At 38.2% G+C, this 16347-nt stretch overlaps 1 protein-coding gene across 2 annotated transcripts in view; it reads left to right on the top strand.

The window, feature by feature from the left end:
- FAM120A (family with sequence similarity 120 member A) overlaps nucleotides 1–16347 on the top strand; it is a 125002-nt gene that overhangs the window by 11793 nt on the left and 96862 nt on the right. For both annotated transcript variants that reach the window (XM_054588076.1, XM_054588077.1), the window contains exons 2-3: nucleotides 9510–9756; nucleotides 14537–14619. In XM_054588076.1, coding sequence (XP_054444051.1) covers nucleotides 9510–9756; nucleotides 14537–14619 — 330 coding nt within the window. The remainder of the gene's footprint in view (nucleotides 1–9509; nucleotides 9757–14536; nucleotides 14620–16347) is intronic.

Consider the following 16347-nt stretch of genomic DNA (forward strand, 5'->3'; position numbering starts at 1 on the left):
AATAAAGAGTTTACAAGTGTCACCATCTTGAAATAAATTGTATCAGTCTGCGATTCATTTCTCTAAATTCTGGAACTTAAGTTTTAGTGTATTATATTTTGGAATTAGATTTTCAACAATGATATAGCTAGGAGCTTGCTGAGCTATTATAAAATTAATATAGTAGGCTAACTAGACACTAAAAACAAGTAATGTTGGTCTTTTCAACCTCTTATTTTTATATTTTTACTTTTAAAGTTTATAGTTTAATTTTTATTTTTATAACATCCACTGTCTTATTAATTTTTTTAGCAGAGAAAGAAAACAGTTTTATTATTGAATAAGTATTGAACCTGTACTACTATCACATCACAGACAATCCGCTAAAGAGATTATAAAGAAAAAAAGAAATCTTATCCTTTTGTATGGCATGGCAGATACAGACCATTACATGCATGCCAATGTCATTACCCAAAGGAAAAATAAAATTTCTACCTTTTGACAAGTTGGACATTATATCCTGGAGCCAAGTGCCTGAGATTTCTGAGAACGGTTGGAGGGTGGGGGGGAGTTGTCAGTCTTCAGTCTTCATTATTGTAAATTTTTATTTTTTAAATTGTGGCTAACTATACATAACAATTTTACAATTGTTAAGTGTACAGTTCAGTGGAAATTAAGTACATGCACACTACTGTGCAACTATCACCACCATCCATCTCCAGAATTTGTTCCCAAACTGAAACTCTCTGCCCATTAAACACTAATTCTCCATTCCTCCTCCCCCAGACCCTAGCACCCACCATTCTACTTTTTGTCTCTCAGAATCTGGTGACTCTAGATCCTTCATATGAGTGGAATCACACAGTATTTGTCCTTTTGTGAGTGGCTTATTTTCCTTAGCATAGTGTATTCAAGGTTCATCCATGGGGTTGCATGTGTTGGAATTTTATTCCTTTTCAAGGCTAGATAATGTTCTCTTTAATATATATTAGGTCTGTCCAGAAGGCATCAAGCCATGTAATATGAAAAATAGAGACATTTATCGAAGAAGATACAAGATGTTATACATAGGACAGTGGCACCTCACTTCCCCTTCGAAGTAGGCACCTTGGGACCTCACACAGTTCTCCCAGTCACCATTAGCTGCCCCATTGGTTTTCCTGAATCTCATATACGGTCTGAAATCTCTTCCCTTTCAAAGGTGATTTTAGTTTTGGGAAAGCCAGAAGTTGCAGGGTGCCAGATCTAGACTGTAGGAGGCCTGAGTCACCTGGATGATTTGATGTGTCACAAAAAAACTGCATGAGACATGATGCATGATTGGATGCATTGTTATGATGAAGCTGCTGATCGTAGCTGTGGCCTTCTGAATCATCCCAGTAGTTTCTGCAGAGGAACATTCAAGTTTAACGCAAAATTTTACGCAGATTCGTTGCTCTGTTTGCTCAGGCATTTTGAATGTGTCAGCCACACAGTACACATGCTTGCTCAATGGTGTCTATTGCCCCCACTGCCTAGTACAGTGAAGTTGTAATTGTTCATGCATGGGCATTCCAGTCCAGTCCCCTTGGCTGCTGGGTTACCTGGATGTTGTGCAAACCATTCTCATTATATTAACAATGACTTGACTTTTTCCAGACAGACCTCATATACTACCTTTTGAGTCTTCATTGCTTTCACCTTTTGGCTACTATGAATAATGTTGCTTTGAAAATGGGTGTGCATATATCTGTTTGAGTTCCTGCTTTCAATTCTTTTGGATATATACCCAGAGATGTAATTGCTGTCATATATTAATTCTATGTTTAATTTTTTGAGAAAGTACCATACTGTTTTCCATAGCAGCTACAGCATTTACATTCCCACGAGCAATGTGTGGTGGTTCCCACTTCACATCTGCATCAACACATACTTCCGTTTTTTGGCCTTTTTTTTTCTTTATAGTAGCTATTCTAATAGATAATAGATGGTATCTCGTTGTGGTTTTGATTTACATTTACTTTATGATTAATGAAGCTGAGGGTCTTTTCCTTTGTCACTTCCTTATTTTAAATTATTTTTCCTTGCTTTTAAGAACCCTGCAACCAGTTCTTACTAACAAGAGCTATGTAAGGTAGGAAGCTTATTCAGCTTGATTTCAGATTTCCTAGGGAGAGATTCTCTTTTAGAGACATAGCTAATATAGATTGTAACATTTAAATGGCCTTTTGAAAGTAAATATCAACAATAAACGTCTTTCACCAAATTAGAGTTGACTTTTATATTCTCATTCATCTGCTGGAGTCGAGTAGTAAGTAGCCTAAGCTTTACCCACCTATACCTAGTGACCACAGTTGTGCTGGATAAAGGTGAAAGCCTGATTTTAAAAAACAAACAAACAAACAAAATATTTAGATCAACTCATTCTCTTATGTTCAGATTGACTTACATCATTTAAATCTGGTAGCTGGCTAGAGGATGTATCCAAGTATTCCTTGAGCTGCTATAAAATTATTCTAAAGAAAAACCATGTATAGTATTTTTTTCCTTTGTCAGAAAACTCTGTATATGACAACTCATAGTGTTTCAGATCCTGTATCAAAGGTATGAAGAAGCAGATCCTTTTTTACATAGCTTCCTTAATAAATAAAAGCATACATTTATCAAGCGCTTCTTATTTATGAATGATTCCGAGCTGTTTTCATAGTAATTCATTTAATCACAGCTGCCCTATGAGGTAGGGGAGTACTATTATCTTTGCAGATGAAGAAATGGAAGTACAGAAAGACAAAGTATTAAAGTAGGCAGTGGAGTTCACTCACCTGGTGCCAGAGACAAAACCTCACTGTGCAAGTGCTTCTTCACTGGAGATTAGGAGTAAGTAACTGTGTTACCTTTTCATTCTTATGGGACTGTCCCATAGCTGCTTTCAGCATTAATAAACAATTATACTTGCAAAGTAAGCTTGGGAATTTTTTAGTCATTATTTCTTGTAAAAATAAATGTTTTCATATATATGCCTTTTAATGATGAAACTTTAAAAAAATTGAGATAAAAATTTACCTAGGAGTTTTTGGTAAATATATGGTAGAGTAAAATTTTCCCCATCTAAGTACAAAATACTTCATTGAGACCAAAAATAGGGCATTTTGCCAGCTGCTGAAGCTCTTCAATGCTGCCTGCGTCCACCATATTTCTCGTGGACACATGGGTGGAGAGAGGAGTCAAAGTGTTTGGTGGTTCCATGGTGTCTGGTAGTAGCTCCTGCAGCACGTTGCAAGAGCAGTGTGCTCTGTGCTCTGCATGTAGGACCTCTAGGATTTTACCTCCTTGATCCGAAGCTGTATTTTGATATGGTATGATGGCAGTCCCAGCAAAAATAAATCATGATCTTCTACCTTTAAAGTGATGAGTGGTCTCTGGTTACTAGCATGGCATTTTCTGTAAGGAGGCCATGCATGATTCCAAGTTTAGTTCACTCTGGGCGGCAGGGCGGGGGCGGTGGGAGGTTTGTCCCCTCTGTTGGCTGTAAATAGGTAAGTTTTGGGCTTAATTTTTTAGTTTGCTTTATACATTTTGAGAGTTCAAATTGAAATAATTTTCCCAACAGTGTATCTAATAGTTTTGCTCACTTCTAAAATTAGATTTAAAAACTAGACAAACCAATTTCATTATATTGTGCCCAGTGTAAGCCAGGAGATGGAAGACCAGGGGACTGGCGAAACAACACAGGTGAGATCATAGATTAGACAAGATGGGAAATGGGAGTAAAGGCATTCAGACCAGAAGAAAAGACATACTTGAAGGAAAAAACAGCGGATGCCCATCAGACCCTGCTAACCAAAACTTAACCTCTGTGTTTAATTTTTATTTTTAATTAAATAACTGCCTCTCAAGTTATATTTGGATACAATGCAGACCTTTTTCCTATACCCACCCAAACTGCAGCGATCTTCCTTTTTACCCTGTCTAATCCTTTGCACTGAATTATTTATCAGGCTCTTTTATTCTTTGTTGTTGGACTTCACTCACTCACTCACTCACTACTCACAGGTTTGTAGTTAACCCAGTCCCATCTGTGGAAGACCTTCTACTTCCCTTAGTCCAGTTGTCCTCGGAGAGTTGTGTTTTTTCTTACAGGCTCTTGGAGACACTGTTTACTCACCTGGTAAAGTAGATGAAAAGTCTTTGAACTGGTGTCCTGTAGACTGTTGAAATTCTTCTTTTTTTCTTTTTTAAAAAGATTTTATTATGTTTAGAGGGAGGGGGAGAAACATGGATGCAAGAGAGAAGCATAGATTGGTTTGCCTCTCGCACACCCCCAACCCAGGCCCACAGCCCAGGCATGTGCTCTGACTGGGAATTGAACTGGGAACCTTTCAGTTTGGGGGATGACACCCAACCTACTGAGCCACACCAGTCAGGGCAAAATTTTTCATTTAAAATAAACTTTTTGGAATAATTCTTGGTTTACAGAAAAGTTGCAAAGACGGTTCAGAGAGTTCTCAAATATCCTTCACTCAGCTTCCATGCATGTTAATTTCCTAGGAGCTGGTATAATTATCAAAACTGAGAAATGAGCATTGGTGCAGAATGTTTCACTGCATTATGTACTTCATTCAGATTTCATCTGTTTTTCACCTGTGTCTTTTTTGGCTCCAGGACCCAATCCTGTGTACCCTGTCGCCTAAAGCAGACTCGTCTCGTTGGTCCGATCTGGTCTGAAACAGCTCAGCCCCTGTTTCTCTTGACACTTTGGAAGACTGGTCAGATATTTTGTAGGCAGGCCTTGGATTTTGGCTGTCTGATGATTTCTTGTGAAAGGCAGAGATGCAGTGCCTTTCTCATCACACTGTACCACAGGGTGCATGTTGTCTGCAGGACTTAGTTGATCATGACCCTGGTCACTTCGTGAAGGTGGTATCTGCCAGGCTCTGCTCTGTGATATGACTGTTGTCTCCTTTGCTGGTTTGGTTCATGTAAGTTGTTAGTCAGTGCAGCTCACATTCAAAGGTAGCAGAGGGATTTAAATTATTATTTGAATTCTTTAGGGAAGATTTGTGTCTTTCCCCTTTATTTCATCATTTATAGATATCACTATGGAATTTTGTATTCATTTTGTACTTCAGGTTATAACCCAATACATGTTACAGTGTCATTGTGTTGCACATACTGTTGCAGCTTTGGTCATTGGGTGTCTTTCGGGTGGGCTCCTGTGTCCCTCTGACGTACCCCTCCTTTGTTTATGAGCACTTTCTTTCTGGCACTAAAAGGCACTCCAGGCTCACCTGGGATTTCCCTGTCCCAGCATCACCCATTTTTCTCAAGGGTTGTCCCTTTTAATGGACCAGACCTGGGTTCGGGTGGTCTCATTTCTGGGTGTTGCTACTTCTCAGGGCTCAGCTAACAGCAGAGAGATATACATGTGTACATTAACCCATAGGTACACACTTAACTGTATGATTTTTGTGCCTGCCTGTCTCTGTTGTCACCCACACACCAGTCCTTATATCCTTATAGATGTCTCTGTGGTTAACACAACACCACAGGGTCATGCTGGCCTCTTCCCTTTGCACATTTCTAATCCCATTCTCTGACAGGGAGGCATCAGCTTACCTACCATCCATTTATTCCAATCTTACACATGTAAGTGGTTTCAGCATTGCTGACCTGCAACCCCAGGAGACAGATTACCAAGAAGCATTTAGTGTCTGTGTGTCAATCTGTATCCTAGGGCCTCACAGCTTCCACTAAAAACTTGTTTTCCTAGGTTACCTTGAGGGGTGCCCTCTACTCTATTCAGTAGGCTTATTTCATAAATTCTACAATACAATTTGATACATTTGTCAGTCTGCATTCTGTCTTGGTAACCCTGACATCCTAGCAGATATTTTAAACATCTGACTACATTAAAGTTCATCCCCCCCTATGAGATGTACAGTCATTTGAGTTTGGAGAGATAACATAGAGTCATGTTGTGTTCACCACCCAGGCAGTTAGCTCTTAACTTTTTCAGGGTTTTTGTGGTTTTCTGTTTCTTTTCTAAGTGAGTACTACCACACCCCACTTCCATTACTTGCCTGTTCAGAAGGATCACATTTCTGTCACCTTAGGTTTTTAATGCCATGTTGCCTTTCTTTACGTAAAGGCACAAGGGTTTTTAAGTTGGGGAAGAATATCAGAATTTTAGAAGTTGAAGGAACCTAAAAGATCCACTAATTTCATATTCTTAGCTGGGCAGATTGGCCATCAAGCCATAGTTGGAAGCTAGACATTTTGGTTCTCCTACCCATCGCTGTCACTTTGGGTGCGTGAGATAGGAAAGGTGAACAAGACCAGGACACACATTGCCTCACTTTCCTTTAATTTATGTCTGTGCTTATGGGTGTGGTTTCTTTATTTTTTTTTTGGTTTTAGGAGGTTAATTCTAGGAGGCAAGCATTTGTTTAATGTTCAGTAAGTTTTGGGGGAGGATTTAAGGGATTGTTAATCATTTGCAAGTTAGTATTGTAGTGAATTATTAACAGTTCACTCAATTTTTGAATGCCAGTCTGAAACCAAATGTTCTGAATGAACATGGAATTGTATTTGGGGAAGAGGTGATTGTAGAATGCTACACATTCCACTCTCTAGAGGCAGATTAAAACTCTAAAAGTCTCTACTGGGTGTTGGTTTCTGCTGAACAGAGTATATCTTAACTAATCTTTATAGGTAGTTTAAAGACTCTTAGGAGGCCCACAAAATGGGACTGCCAATGTTTTTCATTCTTTTGGTGTTTACTGGGTGCCAGGCACCAAGCTAGACCCTTGACACACAGATGAGTATGCTTCTTACCTTGTTGTCTGGCATGAGAGAGACATGTGAAAGGAGGAACGTTTGTCCCCACTTTGGTGGCACAGAGGTGGCCAGTATGGGCGTGGCTTATACTAGTGCTGCTTCAGCTTTTTATTCAGTTTTTTTCTTTTAAAGAAGTCTGTTATAAGCATAATTGGACCATCCTAATACAACTATGGTCATTTTTGCTTTTTCCCTTCCAGCCTTTTTCCACAATTTTACATGGTTGTTTCTATGTACAGGATATTGTATTCTGAAATGGTTTTATTTAGTATTTTGTCATAAGCTTTTCCAAAGTTTCTCCACAACACCATGTAGCTTCTGTATTTACCCAGTTCCTTAATGTTACCTTTTTTTCCCCCATAGGAGTCTATCCTGACCCTTTTTATATTTCCAATCTTCTTTTATTGGGAGTGTTGGTTTCTTAGGCTCTATTTCCTGGAGTAAGATTACTGGGTCAGAGAGCACAACCATTTTACAACTCTGCAACTACATTGCTTATTGTTTTACAACCCAGCAGCCTTTCTTGAAACCATGCCAGAGTAGACTGATAAACTGCCTACTCTGCCTCTATCACCTGCTGCTTTCTCCAGAGTCAGTGGGGTGGGGCTGCACGCATACCACACTCACCTCCAGGCCTTGTACCTGGCTCTTCCCCTGATTGAACACCCATCTGGACAGTCCCGGAAGGACTGACCCCTTCCGTCACCTCCAGGTGGTTGTGAGGATGATGTGGTAATAATGCCATAACACACGCTGCCCAGTGACTGGCAGTGAATGGGCTCTCAGGGAATATAAGCCACGTCATCTCCGGGCTTCTCTCCTGGTGGTAGGCAGGGCCAGGCTCTGAACTACTTACAGCCTCGGTTTCCAGGAAGAATGGGTTAGTCAACTCTCACAAAATATAAATATTGAGTATGCAGTATTCAACTCATGCATTTAATTCTACCACATCTCTGCAAGCTGTTTTATCTGTGGAGCAGGCAGCCATGCTCTTTTCCAGAACTCCTTGGAGAGGTGGGAAACAAGGGTGTGGTAACTCACACCCTCTCATTTCAGGGACTCGTAGAGACTGCAGACTTACTATTAAAGATGTCGGCAAAACATCCAGGAATTACTGGTTATTTTAAAATGCTTTAAGATGTTAAAAATATAAAGTTCTGTGTAATAAATGATTTGAGGTAGAGAGCTTGGACTTGAAGGTTAACTTTTTTAGAGTATGAGACGATGAAGATGGCCTAATTTTAGAATTTTTTTTAACCATACTCTTCTATTTTAGTGAATGTATAGTGTTTTTAGATTAAGAGACAATGAAACAAGATTCTCCTGTTCTGAGAAATAGAACATTAGATGACTGTACGTTTTTTCTTTCAAAAACTTTTACCTCAGGAATGCAGAAAATTGTGTTTCCTTTAAATATGCATCTTTAAAAGGTTTGCTTTGCCCCTAAATGAGATTTCATTTTAACTAACTTTCCAGCAAAATTTGGTGACTCCTTCTTCTGTGAGAATCAGTAAGAAATTAGAATAATTCCACAGTGATATATAGTAGGTGACCATTAAAAATGCAAACTTAATTTCTAATGTAATTTAATTTTAATTCCATATAGACATACATTGGACATTGTAGTTGTAAAAATTTACACTTATGGGTGCATGATTTTCACCTTTAGGGCTCTATAGAGAGTAAATTTTCCATAGGAGCTGAATCACCTGATTTAGTTTAAAATTATGTTTTCTAAAATACCTTATTTATTGTAGAAACAAACAAAAAACACTGCAGATTTTAATGAGTTTGGTGAATGAGTTTGGGAAGCAGCAGGAGAGAAATTCATTGTCTTTAACTTTATATATTTTAGGAAAATGTTTTTCTTTTTTTCTTTTTATTGTTGTTCAAGTACATTTGTCTCCATTTTCCCACCACCATTTAGGAAAATGTTTTTCAGCGCCTTTCAGTATATGGTTAAGAACGGAGAGGTTTTGGGCACCTTCTACTTGAGGTAGTAGATGGAGTGACTTTTTGCAGTGGAAGAGTCAGTAAAATAAAGAGGCTTTGGCTATAGTTTTCATCACTAAAAAAGCATAAATTTAGATTTATTCCCCATGGTGGTCCTGAGCCTGATGCTGCACCACCAGGCTTGGTTGCATAGAATAAGCATGTGGCAATTATTTTCGGGTAAATGTATTCCTATTATTATCCCCATATGCTCAGTGCTTCAGGGTATACAATTAGTAGATGAATATACTTGGCTTTTTTTTTTTAATCCTTCTGATTATTTTGCCTATTCGACCCATTTGATCTACTCTGAAGAAATTATTCTGGTTTCACTGAGGGTGGCTGGCTCCTCTCTGTCACCTTCCTTTATACTTCTTTATTTTCCTGTTCTGTCTCTTTTGTTCCAACACACTTTTTTCCTTCAACATTCTGGGTTTTGTTGGGGCTTGGCAGTGTACATTTTTAAGCAAGGTGATCTTTGAACCTGACAAGAAACCAAAAGTTACTTGGCAATGTGTAGGGGATCATATGTTACTGACCAGGACATGATTTATTGTTTGAGCAGTGTGCTGCACACTTTTATGGCACTTTGGGCCATTTGGCTCTCTTAGGTATTTCCCATATATGGGATTTGTGGATTCTGTACAGACGTGTCTATACATTGAGCATGTGTGCTGCTGTGGTGCCCAGCCTCTGACCAAGTGTCCTTTTCACTTGCACAGGTTGCACAGAGCATCGAGGACCATCATCAGGAAGTGATTGGTTTCTGCAGAGAAAACGGCTTTCATGGCTTGGTTGCATACGACTCTGATTATGCACTGTGCAACATCCCCTACTATTTCAGTGCCCATGCCCTAAAACTGAGCCGGAATGGGAAAAGTCTCACCACAAGCCAGTACCTGATGCATGAGGTGGCCAAGCAGCTGGACCTGAACCCAAACCGCTTCCCTATCTTTGCCGCTCTGTTAGGTAGGTGGGCAATGTGAAGACTATCTCAAGTCGTAAACGAGTTCTATACAAAGAACTTACAGATATTTTAGGGCTGGGATGTTTTGAAGTCTATCTTAAATTTAAAAGAAACAGGGAAGGGCTCTTCCTCAAAATTCACTTCTTAGTATTATTTGTGGTGTCGCTGATAATACACTTCTTTTGTTTAACATGTTCATTTATGTGTTTTGCTCTCTGGGCCAAAAAACTAATTTTGTGAATAAATAAAGTTTGGGGACAATAACATTTTTTAAAAATCACACATGGTACACAGTCCCACTATGAAAATTAGACATTTAAACCTTTGGCATAAATTATATTTGTTATAGAAGAAAATATGCTGTGGAGTTGGTACTGTTGGCTTTACCCCCTCATTTTAGGATACTTACTACTTTAAAAAAAAAATAACAAAAATAAACTCTTATCTTGTTTACGTGCCTACATTCTAAGTAAATATAGAAATGTCTTTAAAAATTCCCTTTGAGGAATTTCTTATGTTGAATACCTAGAAAGAATGAAACCTTATTTTAACTACGGTTTTATACACTGTGTTTAATTTTTTTGCCTATAAATGACTTCACAGTAATTTGTACAGCCACCTGCCACTTTATGTGTACCTGCCATTTTATAATTTCTTTCTTTTCTCTTCTGTCAGCTCCTATGTCTACATATCTGTAGCTACTTGAATATCCAGCTCTAGTTTGCTATGAGTTTATAAGAATTGTGTCCATGATAGAAATAAACATGTTTTGAATGAGGCCCTCCTGTGATTAAAACCCATGAACTGCGGTGATGGGATTGAATGCTGTTTATAACACACAAACCCTTTTTGAAAAATATTGGGCTCAAGATAGTGAAATCACATTGTACTCTCTCAGTCTGTATTCTGTGGAGTTTAGAGGCCCCAATCTGGTTGTATTAAGAGAGTATATATATCGTGGATTACTTTTAGAAGTTTTCTAGTTAACAGATTTTTATAAATATTCCAAAAACAGTTATACACAATTAGAATTTATTGTAAGCAAGCCACAATTTTTCAGTTTATTTGGTGATAGTATTTCAAATTATATAACTACCAATCAACAGAATTCTGATTTCATAACTTGTCTTTGTTTATTTAGATCTAATCTCAAATATGTGTCTTTAAGTTGGCTGATATCTATCCATCTTCTTGGGCAAAAGTTTCATATTTACCTAAATGTTATGCAGAATGACTTGGGAATATTAAAACCTTATTTTTCTTAAGATTTTATTTATTTATTTTTAGAGAGAGGGAAAGGGAGGGAGAAAAAGAGAGAAACATTGATTGGTTGCCTCTTCTACATGCCTGACTGGGAAATGAACCTGTGACCCAGGCATTTGCCCTGACTGAGAATTGAATTGGCAACCTTTGGCTTTGTGAAACAACAGCCAACCAACTCATCCACACTGGTCAGGTCTAATTGACTTTTCATGAACTAGAAAATTGAATGTTTTTAGAATATGAATGCCTTAGTTTGAGATATGGAAGGATATTTATTTTATTTAAGAAACATTGAGGACTTCCGGCAAAGAGAGAGGCACACGTAGATACCTTGCACAACCAAAAGAAGGACAACAAATTTAAAAACAAAAAGTAACCAGAACTGCCAGAAAATCAAACTGTATGGAAGTCTGACAATAAAGAAGCTAAAAAAGAAACATTTATTCAGACCTGTAGGAGGGGTAGAGATGGAAAGGGTGGGGGGCAGAGAGGACACATGGCAAGGTGGCGGCTGGTAGACTGGGCGGTCCCACATTTGCGTGTGGATAAACTGCAAGGAACAGCTGGAGAGCGAGAGAGACCATGTGATCCAGGGTTCCAGTGCGGGGGGGGGGGGGTGAGGGGAGAAGCCTCAAAATCCCTGAAGGTAAAAACCTGTGGGTGTTGCGACTGCAAGAGAAACTCTCAGCCTCACAGGAGAGTCTTGGAGAGACCCACTGGGTCCTAGTACACAACCCCACCCACTCGGGAATTAGCACTAGAAGGGCCCAATTTGCTTGTGAATAGTGGAGGAACTGACCGAAAGACAGCCGAGAGCTGAGCAAGTGGCATTGTTCCCTCTTGGACCCCTCCCCCACAGACAAAGCATCACAGTGCAGTGACCTCCGTTGCCCTGCCCCAGCAGATACCTAAGGCTCTGCCCCTCCCAACATAACAGGTGCACTGAGACAAAGGAATATGGCCCAAATAAAAGAATAGATCAAAGCTCCAAAAACAGAACTAAGCAATGAAGAGATAGCCTACCTATCAGATGCCCAGTTCAAAACACTGGTACTCTGGATGCTCACTAAATTGGTTGAATATGGTTGCAAAAAGGAGGAAATAGTAAAGGCTATGCAAAGTGAAATAAAGAAAAATATACGGGGAACCAACAGTAAAGGGGAGGAAACCGGGACTCAGATCAACAATTGGGAGCAGAAGGAAGAGATAAACATTCGACCAGAGCAGAATGAAGAAACAAGAATTCAAAAAAAATGAGGAGAGGCTTAGGAACCTCTGGGACAACTTTAAACGTTCCAACTTCCAAATCACAGGGGTGCCAAAAGGAGAAGAGGAAGAACAAGAAATTGAAAACTTACCTGAAAAAATAATGAAGGAGAACATCCTCAGTCTGGCTAAGGAAACAGACTTCCAGGAGATCCAGGAAGCTCAGAAAGTCCCAAAGAGGTTGGACCCAAGGAAGCACACACCAAGGCACAACATAATTACATTACCCAAGATTACGGATAAGGAGAGAATCTTAAAGGCAGCAACAGAAAAGGAGGCAGTTCCCTACAATGGAGTTCCCGTAAGACTTATCAACTGATTTCTCAAAAGAAACCTTGCAGGCAAGAAGGGGCTGGCAAGAAGTATTCAAAGTCATGAAAGGGAAGGATCTTCATCCAAGATCACTCTATCCAGCAAAGCTGTCATTTAGAATGGAAGGGCAGATAAAGGGCTCCCCAGATAAGGTCAACTTAAAGGAGTTCATCATGACCAAGCACCTATTATGTAACATGTTAAAGGGACTTATCTAAGAAAAAGAAAAACATCAAAAACTATAAAGGGTAAAATGACGACGCACTCACAACTATCAACAACTGAAGCTAAAAACAAAAAACTAAGGAAACTAGAACAGGAACAGAATCATAGAAATGGAGATCAGAGGGGGAAGAATGGGGAGAAAAGGTACAGGGAATAAGTAGCATAAATAGTAGGTACAAAACAGACAGGGGGAGGTTAAGAATAGTATAGGAAATGGAGAAGCCAAAGGACTTGTATGTACAACCCATGGACATGAACTAAGGGGGGCAGGTTCAGGGTGGAGGGGAATAAAGGGGAGAAAAAAATGGGACAACTGTAATAGCATAATCAATAAAATATATATAAAAAAAGAGGAAACGTTCAGTATATTTCTTGGTACTTAATGCTAACTCATACTCTTCTAGCTAAATTGATTTGTGAAATTTTATAATAAATGGGAAACTAACATTTTGAATAAGCTAATTAATTTAGAGCTTGGAATTTTTTCAAAAAGTTTAGGCAGGTTATAGGCAAACTCTTAATTAGATGAGTATTTTTATTTTAGTTTTTGTGTAAAAGTTTCAGTGTCTTCAAGTGGTAAAGGTTATTTTTCTTTTCCTTTTTGTAGCAGGAAATATATCTACATAAATTGTGTTTTAGAAATGTTGAGTGGAATATTCATCTAAAATGTATTTGACCCATGTTATAACAGACTTCTTACTGAGGCTGAAATTGGTGATAGTTTTTCATATAGAAGCTTAAACAAATCTCAGATACTTCATACTTCACAGTAAAGTTCTATGCAGTCCATAAACAGGAAAGCAGTGCAGAGTTGTGACTATACAGTTATGACGTAGCTCTGCTCCTCTGACATCATAGCAGTTCAATACTTTTATATCTTGATTTTGTGTATTAGAATATTAGGATTAGGAATGTTGCAAGTGATCTCACCTTGTTTTGATTTCTGTTAGCAGCTAATTAATCTATTATCTCTGTATGGTTGTGCCTAAATTATGATATAAAAATCACAGAATTATTTAGGATATTATTGCTTTTAAATTACATCACGATTACTACACATTGAAAATGTCAATATATCAGGCATTGAGCACTACAGTGAAGGGAGAATGTTTCCCCAAAATGTAGCTTCTCCACTGAGTACAGTTCTCATTAGTGACATACCCTAGCAATAGGGTGCACAGCTAAATGACACTGCTTGGTGGTGTTGTGGTCTGTTCTTTGTCACATCTATTTGTATGTGGTGGTGGAAGTTACAGGAAGAGGGTGTCGATCCATGTCACAAGTAGTAGTTGTTGTCACTTAAAACTTGCAATTGAACTAGTTCACAGTGAACAGGGGTCTCATGAACCAATGAAAACTTTTATCAAGTTGGCATTTTCAGGCTGACCTTAGCCCTTCCTGGGAAGTTGCTTAGGTTGTGACACAATATACTCAGTGTAAATACTGTTTGAAGTGTACTGCAAATTCATGTTGTACTTGAGGCAGCCGCAAGAAGTCTGCCTGCTTGCTGTATGCTGCTTTATATTATAAGATAAATATTCCCTATTTCTCTGAAGAAGTTTTATGTGGTTTGTCAAGTGAGGTGGTCCTAAAAAGTCATATTGTAAAGTCTAAAACAAAGAAATAAAGGTAATCTTCGGATTATAACATGCAGTGATGAGTCTCCCTGTGTCACTCATGGTGATAGCTTTTATAGTATCCATGTTTGCATTCCAGGAAATCACATTCTACCTGATGAAGACCTGGCTTCCTTTCACTGGAGTTTACTTGGTCCAGAACACCCACTAGCCTCACTTAAGGTACAAATTCATTTCATTTCTACTAATATTGGTAATCATCAACTCTTAATTTTGCTATACTTCATAAATAACGATCCTTATTGTAAAAGGAACTGTACCACAGAGTTAACAATGTTATGCTTTCCTTAACTTCAGGATCTGTACTGCCTTAAAGAACAATCTGCCTTATTTCCAAAGCCTGTATTTTAGAGAAATTAAAATATTCTTAAAAATTCCCTTAAGCCCAAGTGTCCATCAGTAGATAAATGGATAAAACAAATATGGGACATTTACACAATGGAATACTCCTCGGCTATAAAAAAGAAGAAAATTTTAGCCTTTGTGACAGTACTGATGGACCTGGAACAACATTATGCTAAGTGAAATAAACCAGTCAGAGAAAGACAAATACCATATGATTTCACTCATGCATGAAATCTATAGAATGAACAAACTGAACTGACAAGCAAAATAGAGACAGACTCATAGAAAGCAGGCTGACAGCTCTGAGGAGGTGGTTAGGGGGTGGGGGGTAGAGCAAAAAGGATAAAGGATTCATGGACATAGAAAATAGTGTGGTGATTGTAGGAGTGGGTATAAGGGGGGTAAATTGTAATGGGAAAAAACTACAATAAAAAATAAACTACAAAAAATTTCCCTAGAGAAATTCTTTATGTTCTGTACCTAGAAGATGGAATTCTTTCAGCTTAAATTTTTATATGTTAATTTTCTTTCTTACAAATATTAATTTTTTAATAAGTAATACAGTCATCTGTTACTTATATATCAATGTCTTAGCATAGTTTGATAAATTTCATAACTTTCTTACACATTTTCTAAAACTGTAAAAGTCTGTTTAAGGCTTTGATGCTTTTTAAATGATGGAGGAGTTCATTAGAGAAATGGTTCATTTGTATTTTATATTGTTCATATAAAGTTTTATTAACATTATTTATTATCTTTCTCCCCTTCCTGTTTGTGAAAATAATGGATATCTGAGGAGATGCACTAACTTTGATTTTGTAAAGTGGGAAAGTTTATGGTTTGATGTAAGCACTGTAGTGGAATTGATATGAGCCACTAGGAAGCTTGGAGTTGTACACGTGACTGGCTTCCTGTGATTTTTCCAGTTCCCAGTGCTGGATAAACGGGCTGTGGCGTTCTCTACTATTAGTGTTATAATCACAGTTGCAGTTTGTTAGGTGGGGAATTGGGAAGTTGGGACATAGACTAACTAGCAGTTTGGTTCTCACTTCCTTGTAGTGAAGGGGAAGTTGCCTGGAATAGTTTCTGAAGGCACTTTTTTCCTGTAAAAGTCTGAGTTCTGTCAGAATTACTTTCCTTCCAGAATGTACATTAGTTTCAAATTGGAGTTTTTGTGTTTTAACTGAGAGTGAACTTTGTTGATACCTAACATTGAAGTGGAATTCCTTTCCGGTCTCTTATATTGTTCTTTGTCACCCAGAACCCACTTTCTATCCCCTCTTACTAACATGTCACAGTGTTTTTTCATTCCTAATAGTTCTTGGTATGGAGATTTTCAACTTCCGTTCCAAAGTCAGTCAGCCTTTCTCCTCTTGTTAGAAATGACTTGTTTTCTTTCCCTTTTTTGTCTTTGAAGGAGAAAAGCTTTTTATTTGCCGTTTACATTTATGAAGTGCTACAAATTTGTAGTCTTGATGCTAAATTCCTGGTGATTCCATTATGTAAATGCAGATTTGGAAAAGGACAGTCTTAAATCTGATAAAC

The sequence above is a fragment of the Pteronotus mesoamericanus genome, unplaced genomic scaffold (genome assembly GCF_021234165.1).
Source record: "Pteronotus mesoamericanus isolate MK-2021 breed Mesoamerican mustached bat unplaced genomic scaffold, CSHL_Meso_final scaffold_125, whole genome shotgun sequence".
Taxonomy (NCBI): domain Eukaryota; kingdom Metazoa; phylum Chordata; class Mammalia; order Chiroptera; family Mormoopidae; genus Pteronotus; species Pteronotus mesoamericanus.